Below are 15,620 nucleotides of genomic sequence, written 5' to 3' on the forward strand. Positions count from 1 at the left end.
GTCTCGCTCTGTTGCCCAGGCTGGAGTGCAGTGGCACCATCTTGGCTCACTGCAAGCTCCGTCTCCCGGGTTCAAGCCATTTTCCTGCCTCAGTCTCCCGAGTCCCTGGGACTACAGGCGCCCACCACCATGCCCAGCTAATTTTTCATATTATTTTTAGTAAAGACAGGGTTTCACCATGTTAGCCAGGTTGGTCTCAATCTCCTGACCTCGTGATCCGCCTGCTCAGCCTCCCAAAGTGCTGGGATTACAGGCGTGAGCCACCGCTCCCGGCCTTTTTTTTTTTTTTTTTTTTTTTGAGACAGAGTCCCACTGTAGCCCAGATTGGAGTGCAGTGGTACAATCTTGGCTCACTGCGACCTCTGTCTCCTGGGTTCAAGCGATTCTCCTGCCTCAGCCTCCCGAGTAGCTGGGATTACAGGCACATGCCACCACACCTAATTTTTTTTATTTTTAGTAGAGATGAGGTTTCACCATGTTGGCCAGGCTGGTCTCATGGTCTCAAGCCATCCACCTACCTCAGCCTCCCAAAATGCTGGGATTACAGGTGTGAACCACTGTGCCCGGCCAAAAACCTTTTTTTCATGTGGAAGAAGAATTAGTTGGCAGCATGAGCCCAGATTGCATCCTCCCAGTAGGGGAAGCAGCCCCCAGACTTGTCTCCTTCTTCCCAGTCTTTCTCACACACTGCTGTAACCTTCCTCACATTTCTTGTCAGAAGGTTCTTCTCAAAACTGCCTGCCCATTTGCCTCCCCCAACCCCCAACAGCAACCTCACATCTCTGATCAGAAACACTGTGATTCAGAGGTGCCAGTAGGGCTCTCAGTGGCTTTACCAGCCCCTGGGTGATTACTGCAAAGGGCCCAGAGGCCAGAGGGAGGGGGCAGGCATTTACCCACCACCTGCTCAGTATTAGCCAGCCAAGCTGCTGCCTTCAGCTTGTGCCTGTGGGTGCCTGCAGCCCCTCTTGAAAGGTGGGCATATCCAAATCGCTTCCCTGGGGCTCAAGGCTTCTCTAACTCTAATCCAACCTTCCTTTCCAGCTTCCTCACAACACCCTCTGCAGCCGAAACAAAACACCCATCCACCTCCATTCCAGCTGTTTACCTCCACTTCTCCAGTCACCTCTGTCCTGCCATCTCTTTCCAGCAGAATCCTTCCTCTCCTTCGTGGTCCTGGTTGAAATCACTTGCTGTTGGTTTAGCCCATCAACATCCTTGTCCCTGCCAGCCCAGGGTAGCTGTCCTGTAGCACTCCCTGCTCAATGCACCTCCTTACCAGGCACTTCCTGGCAGCACCCGTGACAATGCTGCTGACTCCAGAAACAGAGGGGACCTCACCAGGGAGCTGGCACGGGGGAAAGGGTGTAGATTTGAGCCCCAGCCCAATTTACTTGTTGTATAATCTTGGACAAACCTACTATTCCCTGCCACAGGAAGGCCTGGAGAAGAAGGAAAGAATGAAGCCGACTGGCGGGAATTCACTTTGGAATGTGAAGTGCTTTGCTCTTTGGAAGAACTGACATTCTCTGAAGCTTCTTCCAGTTATGCCCACTGATGGTTGAGTAACTTGCACTGGACGAGTTTTTTTTTTTTTTTTTTTTTTTTTTTTTTTTTTTTTTTTTTTTTTTTTAATTGGGAAACTCATGTAACAAACCTAAATTTATTGAAAATGAAATCAGTAAGACTCTGCAGGCCCCACCTCAACCAGCACCAAGGCCTCTACTTGGTCTGGTCCCAGTTCTTTAAGCCCCAGAATGGACAACCATGTGAAGAAGCTGAGGTCAAATGCAGGGCCACATGCCCACACTGCAAACCCCTCCACCCACCCTCAACTCACACACACCCTGGGATCAGCAGGTCTAGGCTGAAATAGAGAACAGTGAGGTTCCCAGGGTGGCAGGTAGGTATGACAGGCACCATACCCCAACCCGCTCAAACCCTAAGTTAGCAAAGGAAGACAGAAGACTGGCTTGCCTGCCCATCCCCCTCCCCCCACCCCCGACAGCAGCCTCACATCCCTGATCAGTAACACTGTGATTCGGAGGTGCCAAGAGGAGGGACATTACCAGCCCCTGGGTGATTACTGCAAAGGGCCCAGAGGCCAGAGAGAGAGGGCAGGCATTTGCCCCACCACCTGCTCAGGATTAGCCAGCCAAGCTGCTGCCTTCAGCTTGTGCCTGTGGGTGCCTGCAGCCCCTCTCCCTTCCAGAGCAGGTATGGCTGGAAACCAGTCCTCCTGCCAGAAGTCAGTTCCAGGAGGTCCTTTCTCCCCCAGCCTGGGAGGATGGGTCGTGACACCTGGGACAGCTACACAAGCTTCTTGGCTTCAAAGAAGCTCTTGAGGTGCCGCATCTGCCAGACACCGATGGCCACGAGGATGAGGGTCTGCAGAATGGACCACCACAGCACCCGCTGGTTGGTGCTCTCACTGGTCTGCCGGAAGCGCTCCTCTCGCCACTGTAGGGGAATATAAGGTGAGCCTGAGTTGGCTGGGGCTGCTAGAACTGCTGCATTCCCAGCCCAAGAGCATGCCCGAGGTCAGCCAGCTTTTCCCAGGTTCCAACCAAGTGCCTGCAAAGTGTCACTCTACCTGGGGACTATCTTTACCCTCAGGCAACCTACTCATTCTCCCAAGTCTGTTTCTTCATCTGTCAGGCATAGTCCTCACCTAGTCCTGCCCTGGTGCCTGGGAGAGAGATAAGGTATTTGTGGTATCACCCCACGAGGCAGAGCTGTCCTGGAGCATGCAGGAGTGGACGTGCTCTATGCCCTCTGCCTAGGTCTCCAGGCTGCTCCTTGAAGATGTTGGGCACAGGCTGTAAACTGGCAGGCTGGGGGCTGGATCTGGCCTTTATGTATGTTTTGTTGGGCTCACACAGTGCACAGTCTTTTGTCAACATTTAAAACCCAATTTGTGCAGCAGCAATAGAAAAAAATAAAAAATTAATTAAAATGTTCACATAAAAATCTTGGCTATTTCCTCTTGAAAAAAATGGGACATCTGTAAACTCAAGGCTGGTATTTCTGCAAGGAGGCCCCCAGGTGACACTGAATAGTGGCTGTGCTTGTTTAGATGGGTCACTGCCCTGCTAGTCCTTCAGGTCACAGATTCATTCATGGTACTCTCTGGTTCCTGGTCACCGGTAAGTTTGAGACCCTGGTCCTGGGAGCATGTGGACCCACTGAAACAGCACCCAAGGTGTTGGTATCAAATCCTACTGTGCCATTCTGTGTGTAACTGTGATTTAGGGAAATGACAGCTTCTTATGAGTCTGTATACCCAATTACAAGGTGGAGTTAGTAATACCCACCCCACAGCCTACAATGCAGTGCAGGTCAGTCCCTTGGGGGTCTCAGAATGAATCTGATGTGAAATTCCTGACTGAGCCAGTGGGCAGCTTCTAGGGAGAAGCCCACTGCTCCTGGCCCAGTCACTCACCCGCTGGTAGTTCTGCTCTTTCTGGATCTGCTCTACTTGTTCCACCAGCTGTCGCACTCGTAGCTGCAACTCACTCAACTTGTCTTTAGCGGCAATTTCTGCATAGTCGTTGGCATGTTCACCTACCTGGATGTCCAGGTGAACTCTCTGAGGACAGACAAAGGAGATAAGGGAAATCTGGCAGCCCTGCTCCATCTTCCTGCCAGAGACTGACAGCTCATCCCCGACTTTCCTTCATCTGTTCGTTTAGCCAACAGACTGGGCCCTCTTCAGTGTCTTAGCCCCATGGGGCTCTGGGCACACAAGCATGTATTAAGCTTGGGCTGGTGCTCTGAGTGAGGCATATACAAAGAACTCAGTCATTGTGTCCTGGATACCCACTAGAAACCCAGCGTTCTTAGGAGACACAAAATCTGACACGATCCTCTCACACCCACAGCACCACCAGTCCCCCAGTCCTCACCAAAGGATGAAGGCTGAAAGCTGCAAGTCTCATATAGGCCCACTTATCAGCATGCCTCCAACAGAGGGAGAACTTGGGGAAATGGAGTGAAGACAGACCTGGTGCTCTCCAGGGGTATGTGAGGTGAAACTGAATCTGCCCTTGGAGGCATACAAAGGATGAAGGCTGAAAGCTGCAACTCCCATGTGGGCCCACTCACCAGCATGCCTCCAGCAAACAGGGAGAACTTGGTGGAATTGGAGTGAAGACAGATCTGGTGCTCGCCAGGGGTATGGGAGGTGAAAGTGAACCTGCCCTCGGAGCCATACTGCCGGGCCAGGATGACCTGGAGGAAGGGAAAAAGCTTCAGTCAGTGTTATGGTAGGGATGGGAATGGAGGAAAACAGTGCTTAAGACTCTAAGTACCGCAAAAGTTGACAAGCACAGCCTCTGGCACCTCACAACACTAAAAGATCCAAAGCTGCTCAGCAGCTCTTGCCATATAGTTGTCTGAGATCTCTCTGGGGCAGGTGTTTAGAGTCTGAGAGACTGACATCAGGGTGGCAAGTGACTGACTGCTCTTGGGAAAGGCTTTCCTTTATAGTTCATGCCCTTTCAACTCTTCTGGTGTGAGTTGCTTTTTGGGTTTTTGTTTTTGTTTTTGAGACAGTCTCACTCTGTTGTCCCAGCTGGACTGCCATGGTGCTATCTCAGTTCACTGCAGCCTCAGCCTCCCGGGTTCAAGCGATTATAGTGCCTCAGCCTCCCAAGTATCTGGGATTACAGGTGTGTGCCACCACGCCTGGCTTTTTTTTTTTTTTTTTTTTTTTTTTTTTTTTGTATTTTTACCAGATACGGGATTTGCCAGACGGGGGTTGCCCAGGCTGGTCTTGAACTCCTAGCCTCAAGTGATCCACCCGCCTCAGCATCCCAAAGTGCTGGGATTACAGGCATGAGCCACCACACCCCCCCGTGAGTTTGTTTTCTAATGAAAGTTGACAGGTGACAGCTGAAGGATTTTGCCGTTCGTTTTCATATCCCCTTATTTGTGAAGATTAAAAGCAGCTCATTTTGTGGAGAAAGTATCATGTTCTGTGAAATCTTAAAGTCTAGATGGCTTTAAGAGTTGACAAAACTCTTTGATTTTTATCACCACAATTAATCCGCCCATTTCACAGACCGGGAAAATGGTTCCGGGAAGGTAAGTAACTTGGCAGGGTCATGCAACAGTCAGGATATTCCCACAACATCAACTGTCTCTCCCACTGCAGCAGATGCAGGAACTAGAAGAGGAAGTGCCAGAGCCTGCCTGGCTGAAAGCTTGATGGAAAGGAACGGGGGGATTGGCTCACCTTGTCCTCTGGGTCCTTCACCTCCACAAACATGCCAAGCCCCGGGGTGGCCGGCTGGTACTCCTCCCGCTGCTTGTCATACAGCTGCGTCCGGTAGTTTCCTGGAGGGAAGCAGGGCGAGCCCAGGTCAGAGGAGCGCGAGGTGGCATGGGCTCCCCGACCGCCTGGGCACAGCGAGGCCATCTCCTCTCGGCTCTAGAGAGCTGACTGTCGCGCATCCCCTGCCCCAAGACCACGGTCACGTCCCAAACTCGCCCCTTCCTCCCCGCCCCCGCACCTATGACCATGGTCTCGTCCGGGATCTCCTCAATAAAGCACTTCTTCTCCGTCTCTCCGATGTGAAAGTAGAGCGCGCTTCCGCGCGTCGCCAACCACAGTAGCAGCAGAAGAGTCCGCATCACTCTGCCCAGCCCGGTTCCGGGCCAGGGCCGGACAACCAGCACGCCCAGCTCCACAGCCATCTTGCTCCACCAGCCTGCGCAGCCGCAACCGGCCGCGCCACGTCGCCCTGCCGCCGCCGCGGTGCCTGCCGGGACCGCGAGTTCCGCCGGTGGACCACAAATCCCGAGATGTCCTGCGACCCTGGCGCGGCAGTACCTGATTGGGGCGCGGCTCTTACCTGAGAGAGAGCAGATGCCCTAGAATAAAAACTTATTTCAGTTGACTCTCTTCACGGCCTGGCAACTGACGATGGTTACCAGCTTTTTATAGATGAAACTGAGGTCGTTTGTTTGAGGTCGCGGAGCGAATTGCGAACGGGGACAGGATTCGAACCTAGGATCCCTGACTTTCCTTGGCACAGCATTTACCACTCTTGATTTGCTTCTACCTTTAAAAAATGAATTTAAAGAGAACGACGAAATAATGCACAAATGTATTATCAAACGAGATTAAAAGAAAAAAAAAAGGTCTCCCATTACCACTTATTTGTCCTCATACCCTCTCAAGCATTTCTCCGACCACCAACACACACACACACACACACACACACAAACACACACACACACACAGCCTCTGCTGCCGGATCCCGACTGCAATGACTCGTTACTATCAATTCTACAGAAATAGGATCATAAGAGAGTACTATGAGCAAATATAAGCCAACAAACTGGATAAAGTAGATGAAATAGACAAATTTATAGAAATGCAAAACTGACTCAGAGTAGATAACAGAATCCGAATAAACCTATAACTAGTGAGGAGATTGAATCAGTAATAAAAATCATTCTGGCCGGGAGCGGTGGCTCAAGCCTGTAATCCCAGCACTTTGGGAGGCCGAGACGGGTGGATCACGAGGTCAGGAGATCGAGACCATCCTGGCTAACACGGTGAAACCCCGTCTCTGCTAAAAAATACAAAAAAAACTAGCCGGGCGAGGTGGCGGGCGCCTGTAGTCCCAGCTACTCAGGAGGCTGAGGCAGGAGAATGGCGTATACCTGGGAGGCGGAGCTTGCAGTGAGCTGAGATCCGGCCACTGCACTCCAGCCTGGGCAACAGAGCGAGACTCCGCCTCAAAAAAAAAAAAAAAAAATCATTCTTACTTAATATAGTTAAGATGTCAATACTACCCAAAGCAATCTACAGATTTAATGCAATCCCTATCAAAATCCCAATGACATTTTTGTAGAAACAGAGAAACTCATTCTCCAATTCATATACTCTCAAGGGATCTTGATTAGCCAAAACAATCCTAAAAAAGAAGAATAAAGCTGAAGAACTCACGTTTCCTCGTTTTTTTTTTTTTTTTTTTTTTTTTTTTTTTTGAGACGGAGTCTCACTCTGTCCCCCTTGCTGGAGTGCAGTGGCCGGATCTCAGCTCACTGCAAGCTCCGCCTCTCGGGTTCAGGCCATTCTCCTGCCTCAGCCTCCCGAGTAGCTGGGACTACAGGCGCCCGCCACCTCGCCCGGCTAGTTTTTTTGTATTTTTTTAGTAGAGACGGGGTTTCACTGTACGTTTCCTCGTTTCTAAACTTACTTCCAAGCTTCAGTCATCAAGACAGTGTAGTACTGGGTATAGACAGACACATAGACCAATGGAATACAATAGAGAGCCCCAGGATATGCCCTCCCATATATGGTCAAATAATTGTTAACAAGGAGGCCAAGCCCATTCAATGCAGGGAGGAGGGACAGTCTTTCCAACAAATGGTGCTGGGAAAACTGGATATTCACATGCAAAAAAGTGAAGGTGGATCCTTGTCTAACGCCATATATAAAAATTCTCTCAAAAAGACCCAGAACTTTAAAAATCCCAAAGCATAAAACTCATAGAAAATATATAGCAAAGGCTTTACCACATCGGATTTGGTAACAGACTTCCTGGATATGACACTAAAGGCACAGGCCACAAATGAAAAAATAGACAAACTGGACTTTGTGAAAATTAAAACATTTTGTGCATCAAAAGACACCGTAGCAGAGTAAAGAGGCAACCCACAGAATGGGAGAAAATATTTGCAAATCATATATCTGACGAAGGATTAATATCTGGAATATGCAGAGACTTCTAAAACTAGCAACAAAAAAAAGAACTATCTGATTCAAAAATCACAACAAGGACTTGAATAGACATTTTTCCAATGATCAACAAGTGGCGAGTGAGCACACAAAAAGATGCTCAACATCACTAATCATTAGGGAACCACAAATCACAATGAGATAAAAAACAATGAGATACTACGTCATATACCCATTAAGATGACAACTAGAAAAAAAAAGGAAAAGAAAGAAAGTACAAACATTGACAAGGATGTGGGGAAATTGAACCCTTGTGCACTGTTGGTGGGAATGTAAAATGGTACAGACACTGTGGAAAACAGTATAATGATTCCTCAAAAAAGTAAAAATAGGCTGGATGTGGTGGTTTATGCTTTTTTCCTCTCTTTTTGAGACGGAGTCTCGCTCTGTCACCCAGGCTGGAGTGCAGTGGTGTGATCTCGCTCACTGCAAGCTCCGCCTCCCGGGTTCACCCCATTCTCCTGCCTCAGCCTCACAGGTAGCCACCATGCCCAGCTAATTTTTTTGTGTGTGTTTTTAGTAGAGACGGGGTTTTACCGTGTTAGCCAGGATGGTCTCGATCTCCTGACCTCGTGATCTGCCCGCCTCGGCCTCCCAAAGTCTTGGGATTACAGGCGTGAGCCACCGCACCCAGCCAGCTTAGGTTTATAATTCCAGTGCTTTGGGAGGCAGAAGCAGGAGCATTGCTTGAGTCCAGGAGTTCGAGACCAGTCAGGGCAACATGACAAAACCCCATTTCTACAAATAATACAAAAATTATCTGTATCGGGTGGCATGCGCCTGTAGTCCCGGCTACTCAGGAGGCTGAGGTGAGAGGATTGCTTGAGCCTGGGAGGTCAAGGCTGCAGTGAGCTGTGATCATGCCACTGCACTCCAGCCTGGGTGACAGAGCAAGACGCTGTCTCAAAATAAATAAATAAAAATAGAATTACCATATGATCCAGCAATTCCATATCTAGATATATGTTCAAAATAATTAAAAGTAGGGTCTCAAAAAGATATCTGTACACATATGTTCACAGCAGCATTCTTCACAAGCAAAAAAACAAAATGGAAGTGACCCAGTTGTTCATCAGTAGATGAACGATGGATAAGCGAAACATGGTATATCCACACAATGGAAAATCCTTTCAGCCTTAGAAAGGATGGGAATTCGGCTGGGCGCGGTGGCTCAAGCCTGTAATCCCAGCACTTTGGGAGGCCGAGACGGGCGGATCACAAGGTCAGGAGATCGAGACCATCCTGGCTAACCCGGTGAAACCCCGTCTCTACTAAAAAATACAAAAAACTAGCCGGGCGAGGTGGCGGGCGCCTGTAGTCCCAGCTACTGGGGAGGCTGAGGCAGGAGAATGGCATAAACCCGGGAGGCGGAGCTTGCAGTGAGCTGAGATCCAGCCACTGCACTCCAGCCTGGGCGACAGAGCGAGACTCCGTCTCAAAAAAAAATTAAAAAAAAGAAAGGATGGGAATTCTTTTTTTTTTTTTTTTTTTTTTTTTGTGAGACGGAGTCTCGCTCTGTCGCCCAGGCTAGAGTGCAGTGGCCGGATCTCAGCTCACTGCAAGCTCCACCTCCCGGGTTTACGCCATTCTCCTGCCTCAGCCTCCCGAGCAGCTGGGAGTACAGGCGCCCGCCACCTGGCCTGGTTAGTTTTTTTTTTTTTTTTTTGTATTTTTTAGTAGAGACGGGGTTTCACCGTGTTAGCCAGGATGGTCTCGATCTCTTGACCTCGTGATCCGCCCGTCTCGGCCTCCCAAAGTGCTGGGATTACAGGCTTGAGTCACCGCGCCCGGCCAGGATGGGAATTCTGACACATGCTGCAACATAGATGAACCTTGAAAACATTACGCTAAGTGGAATAAGCCAGACATAAAATGATAAATACTGGGTAATTCTATGTATATGAGGTACTAGATACATCAAAATCACAGAGACAGAAAGCAGAATGGTGGTTGCCAGGGAATGGAGGACAGGGAGAGTAGGAAGTTATTGTTTAATAGGTATAGAGTTTCAGTTTTCCAAGATAAAAAGAGTTCTGTAGACGGATGGTGGTGAGAGTTGTATGGCAACATAATGTACTTAATCCCACTGAACTGTACACTTAAAAACAGTCAACTTTATGTTATGTTTATTTTACCACAATAAAAACAATTGGAAAAAATCCACTAAGTAATAACCATTGTATGATGTGCCACAGTTTGTTTAATCATTAATCATTGAAGGACATCTGAGCTGTTTCCAGTTTGGCACTATTATAAATAAAAATGCACAGTGGTGGCCGGACTCGGTGGCTCATGCTGTAATCCCAGCACTTTGGGAGGCTGAGGTGGGTGGATCACCTGATGTCAGGAGTTTGAGACCAGTCTGGCCAACATGGTGAAACCCCATCTCTACTAAAAATACAAAAAGTAGCTAGGCGTGCCAGGCCTATAATCCCAGCTATTCAGGAGGTGGAGGCAGGAGAATTGCTTGAACTGGGGAGTTTGAGGCCACAGTGAGCCATGATGGTACTCTCTAGCCTGGGAGAAAGACCCTGCTTCTAAAAAATAAGTAAATAATAACAATGACAAATAAGCCTATGAAAATATGTTCATCATTATATGTCATTAGAGAATTGTAAATTAAAGCAAAATGACATAAATACTAGTATGCTCCAATTAGAATGGCCAAAATCCAGAACACTGACAACACCAGATACTGGCAAGGATGTGGAGCAACAGGAACTCTCATTCATTGCTGGCGGGAATACGAAGTGGTATGGCCACTTTGGAAGAGTTTGGCAATTTCTTACAAAGCTAAACACACTCTATGTTTTTTTGCTTTTTTGGTTTTTTTTTTTAATGGAGACAGAGTCTCGCTCTGTCGCCCAGGCTGGACGCTCACTGCAAGCTCTGCCTCCCGGATTCACGCCATTCTCCTGCCTCAGGCTCCCAGGTAGCTGGGACTACAGGCGCCCACCACCACGCCTGGCTAATTTTTTGTGTTTTTAGTAGAGATGAAGTTTCACCGTGTTAGCCAGGATGGTCTCGATCTCCTGCCCTCATGATCCGCCCACCTTGGCCTCCCAAAGTGCTGGGATTACAGGCGTGAGCCACCGCGCCTGGCCAGGAAAGAAAGTTTATGAGGGATTTAATAATAGAGGGAAGTAGAGATGGTGGCAGTAGGAGAATATGAATGTGTGTGTGTGTGTGTGTGTGTATGTAATTTGGAACATAAGTATATAAGTTGTTCCAGAAATGTGTTCAAGGAAACAGGGAATTAGAAACTAAGGGCAGGGTACGGTGGCTCACACCTATAATCCCAGCACTTTGAGAGGCTAAGGTGGGCGGATCACGAGGTCAGGAGATTGAGACCATCCTGGCTAACATGGTGAAACCCTGCCTCTACTAAAAAAGGTACAAAAAATTAGCCGGGCATGGTGGCAGGCACCTGTAGTCCCCGCTACTTGAGAGGCTGAGGCAGGAAAATGGCGTGAACCCGGCAGGTAGAGCTTGCAGTGAGCCGAGATTGTGCCACTGCCCTCCAGTTAGGGCGACAGAGCAAAACTCCATTTTAAAAAAAAAAATAAAAAAGAAACTAAGTAAGTCAGTGTTGATGGTAAATGGAGATCTTAATGCAAAGTACCTGAGTGTATTCAAATTCTGCAGACATGTGACAGGACAGCCTATAATAGTGAACACTGTGCCAGAAAGTTATTTTAAGTTACGTCTAGCTAGACAGTAATTCAATGGCTGACAAGACCTACTGTAAGGTTTTTTAGTGAATTATAAGATAACTTTAATGACAGCACGGTGGCTCACATCTGTAATCCCAACACTTTGGGAGGCCAAGGCGGGAGGATTGCTTGAACCCAGGAGTTCAAGACCAGCCTGAGCAACACAGTGAGACCCTGTCTCTATGATAAATAAATAAAACTTTAATAGATTATTGACTCACATAGACAAAATCTTTGCACGATTGTTCAAGTTGGTTTGGCATGTTATTAAAAGAGTTGACTCCAAATACTCCAGTATTTTGAAACTTATACTTGAACAAGTATGTTCTTGCTTTTTGTATCAATAGTGTCTTTTGCATTTATTTAGATCTTCTCAAATTTTTTAAACCAGCTTTCTTGTAGTTTTTAGCATGTATGTCTAGTGCATTTTTGCTAGATTTATACCTACATATTTTACCTTTTAGGGTTATTGTAAATAGTATTCTACTTTAAATTGCTGTGTTCATGTGTGAATTGCTAGTATATAGATATACAATTGGGTTTTTTCTTTGTCTTACATCCTGCAAACTTGTTAAACTCATTTATTAGTCCTAGGAATATTCTGTAGATTTTCTGAGATTTTCAGTGTAGACAATCATGGCATATGCAGATAGAGACAGTTATTTCCACCTTTCTTCTCCTTTCTTTTCTCTTTTTTTTCTTCTTAGACATGGGATATCACGACAAAAGTGACTCCATCTTGGATGCTAACCTGCCATGTTGACTTTTGATTAGTCCCAGTCTCAGGAATGCCTCCTGATTCCTACTTTATTTACTGTCCTTAGTGTCCCTAGTTTACTTGTCAACCTTGATGTTATCACACCAATTATAGGCGATTATGCATACAGCATTATTGCCTGTCCTGGCGAGTTGCCTCCCATTGCCTCCCTGGAGCACATATCCCCTTTTCCTATGACATATAAGCCCTGGATCTGGGGAGTAATTGTGGAGATCTACCTGTTTTGCAGCTTCCCAAGACCATGCTACTACCTGTAAGTTCCCCAATAAATCACCCAATACTGACAAACAGGATTTGTGTGCCTCCTTCTTTGATTCCCTGGCTCTTTTGGCATTTGGAGATCGTTTTGCGTATAAGGCCCTTTCATGGAACACAGGGTCTCACTCTGTCACCCAGGCTGGAATACAGTGGCGCCATCATAGCTCCAACTCCACCTTCAAACTCCTGGGCTCATGGGATCCTCCTGCCACAGTCTCCTGAGTCTCTGCTATTACAGGAGCATGCCACCACGCCCAGCTAATTTTTTTTTTTTTTTTTTTTTAACAGAGATGGAGTCGCCCTCTGTTGCCCAGGCTGGTCTCAAATTCCTAGCCTCAAGTGATCCTCCTGCCTTGGTCTCTCAAAGGGCCGGGGTTACAGGCACAAGCCACTGCATCTGGCCCTATGTCTTCCTTTCTAATCTGTATGCCTTTATTTCCCTTTTCCTGCACTACAACTATAACTATAACTTCCAGTACTGTGTTGAATAGCAGTGGTGGCCGGGCGCGGTGGCTCAAGCCTGTAATCCCAGCACTTTGGGAGGCCGAGATGGGCGGATCACGAGGTCAGGAGATCGAGACCATGCTGGCTAACACGGTGAAACTCCGTCTCTACTAAAAAATACAAAAAATTAGCCGGGCGAGGTGGCGGGCGCCTGTAGTCCCAGCTACTTGGGAGGCTGAGGCAGGAGAATGGCGTGAACCCAGGAGGCGGAGCTTGCAGTGAGCTGAGATCCGGCCACTGCACTCCAGCCTGGGCGACAGGGCGAGACTCCATCTCAAAAAAAAAAAGAATAGCAGTGGTGAGAGCAGACTTCCCTGCCGTAATGCTAATCTTAGGAGGAAAGCCTTCCGTTTTACACCTTTAGGAATAATGTGAGGTCAGGCACGGTGGCTCATGCCTGTAATCTCAACACTTTGGGAGGCCAAGGTGAGTAGATCACTTGAGGTCCGGAGTTCGAGATGAGCCTGGGCAACATGGCGAAAACCCGTCTCTACTAAAAATACAAAAAATAGTCAGGCGTCGTGGCACATGCCTGTGATCCCAGCTGCTTGGGAGGCTGAGGTGGGTGGATCACTTGAGCCCAGAAGGTCAAGGCTGCAGTGAGCTGTGATCGCACCACTGCACTCCAGCATGGGTGACAGGATGAAACTCTCTCTCAAAAAAAAAAAAAAAAAAGTGAGCTGTAGCTTTTTTATAAAATTTTTTTTCCAAGTTGAGGAATTGTCTCTCTATTCCCATTTTTTAAGAGGTTTTTTGTTTTTTGTTTGTTTGTTTGTTTTGTTGCCATGAGTGCATGTTGAATTTAGTCAGATGCTCTTTTTATTTTTTGCATTGATATGATTGTGTGATTTTTATTCCTTAGGCTGTCAACATGGTGGATTACAGTGATTAATCTTTGAATATTGAAATAGTCCTTCATCCCTAGAATAAATCCCCATCCAGGTCATGGTATATAATTATTTTTATATATATATGGCTGAATTTGTTATGCTAATAACTATGCTAATATGTTAAGGATTCTTTTATCTAAATACTATTAGTCTTCAGTTTTCTTTTGTTACACTGTTTTTGTCTGGCTTTGGTATCAGGGTATTTGTTACTAGCTTCATAAAATGAATTGAGAAGTATTTCCTCCTCTTTTATTTTCTGGAAGAAATTGTGTAGAATTGATGTCAATTTCATCTGAACAGTGTGGTAGAGGCCGGGCTCAGTGGCTCACGCCTGTAATCCCAGCACTTTGGGAGGCCGAGGTGGGCAGATCACCTGAGGTCAGGAGCTCGAGACCAGCCTGACCAACATGGAGAAATCTCGTCTCTACTAAAAATACAAAATTAGGCTGGGCGCGGTGGCTCAAGCCTGTGATCCCAGCACTGTGGGAGGCCGAGACGGGTGGATCACGAGGTCAGGAGATTGAGACCATCCTGGCTAACACGGTAATCCCGTCTCTACCAAAAAATACAAAAAACTAGCCGGGCGTGGTGGCGGGCGCCTGTAGTCCCAGCTACTCGGGAGGCTGAGGCAGGAGAATGGCATAAACCCGGGAGGCGGAGCTTGCAGTGAGCTGAGATCATGCCACTGCACTCCAGCCTGGGCGACAGAGCAAGACTCCGTCTCAAAAAAAGAAAAAATACAAAATTAGCCAGTGTGGTTGTACATGCTTGTAATCCCAGCTACTCAGGAGGCTGAGGCAGGAGAATCACTTGAACCAGGGAAGCGGAGGTTTGGTGAGCTGAGATGGCACATTTGCATTCTAGCTTGGGCAACAAGAGGAAACTCTTTGTCTAAAAAAAAAAAAAGGCCGGGCGCGGTGGCTCAAGCCTGTAATCCCAGCACTTTGGGAGGCCGAGACGGGTGGATCACGAGGTCAGGAGATCGAGACCATCCTGGCTAACACAATGAAACCCTGTCTCTACTAAAAATACAAAAAAATTAGCCAGGCGAGGTGGCGGGCGCCTGTAGTCCCAGCTACTCGGGAGGCTGAGGCAGGAGAATGGTGTAAACCCGGGAGGCGGAGCTTGCAGTGAGCCGAGATAGCGCCACTGCACTCCAGCCTGGGCGACAGAGCGAGACTCTGTCTCAAAAAAAAAAAAAAAAAAAAAAAAAAATGTGGTAGAATGCTCCAGTGAAATCATCTGGGCCTTGAAATTTCCTTTTGGGGAGTGTTTTAATTATGAATTAAATTTCCTTGATAGCTATAGGGCTATTCAAAGTATCTATTTCATATTGGTAAGTTGTGATAATGTGTGCTTTTTGAGTAATTGATCTATTTGCCTAAATTGTTACATTTATGTATGTAGGGGTTCAGTCAGGATGGTGAGGAAAATTATAAAATAAAACACAAATCTTGGAAGGCCAAAAAGTTTTTGCATAGCTTTAGATAGTTTGGCTGAAGGTGGCCTAATCCTCTTTGAGTGATAGCAAGGGTAATTAACATAGGAATGTAAAGGAGTCTATCTAAATAGCTTGTTTACTTGTGTGGTTCTAAAAGTAACCTTTAATCATTTGCCGGCAGGATGGGGCTGGCAGGATGGTGCTCTCAGGGAGGCAGGGAAGGTGACCAGGTTGATTACCCTCTAATGGTGTTTACTTGAGACTTGTTGATTACCCTCTAATG

General features: G+C 47.3%; 2 protein-coding genes across 2 annotated transcripts in view; one reads left to right on the forward strand and one right to left on the reverse strand.

Annotated features, from left to right (window-relative positions):
• DDX41 (DEAD-box helicase 41) overlaps positions 1 to 15,620 on the forward strand; it is a 98,320-nt gene that overhangs the window by 4,623 nt on the left and 78,077 nt on the right. The window lies entirely within an intron of this gene.
• Positions 1,635 to 15,620, reverse strand: part of TMED9 (transmembrane p24 trafficking protein 9) — a 214,054-nt gene continuing 200,068 nt past the window's right edge. The window contains exons 2-6 of the mRNA XM_050793279.1: positions 5,514 to 5,708; positions 5,237 to 5,337; positions 4,105 to 4,230; positions 3,443 to 3,589; positions 1,635 to 2,460 (exon numbers count right to left, since the gene is read on the reverse strand). Coding sequence (XP_050649236.1) covers positions 2,311 to 2,460; positions 3,443 to 3,589; positions 4,105 to 4,230; positions 5,237 to 5,337; positions 5,514 to 5,697 — 708 coding nt within the window. The 5' untranslated portion in view covers positions 5,698 to 5,708 and the 3' untranslated portion in view covers positions 1,635 to 2,310. The remainder of the gene's footprint in view (positions 2,461 to 3,442; positions 3,590 to 4,104; positions 4,231 to 5,236; positions 5,338 to 5,513; positions 5,709 to 15,620) is intronic.

The sequence above is a fragment of the Macaca thibetana genome, chromosome 6, assembly GCF_024542745.1.
Source record: "Macaca thibetana thibetana isolate TM-01 chromosome 6, ASM2454274v1, whole genome shotgun sequence".
Classification (NCBI taxonomy): Eukaryota; Metazoa; Chordata; class Mammalia; order Primates; family Cercopithecidae; genus Macaca; species Macaca thibetana.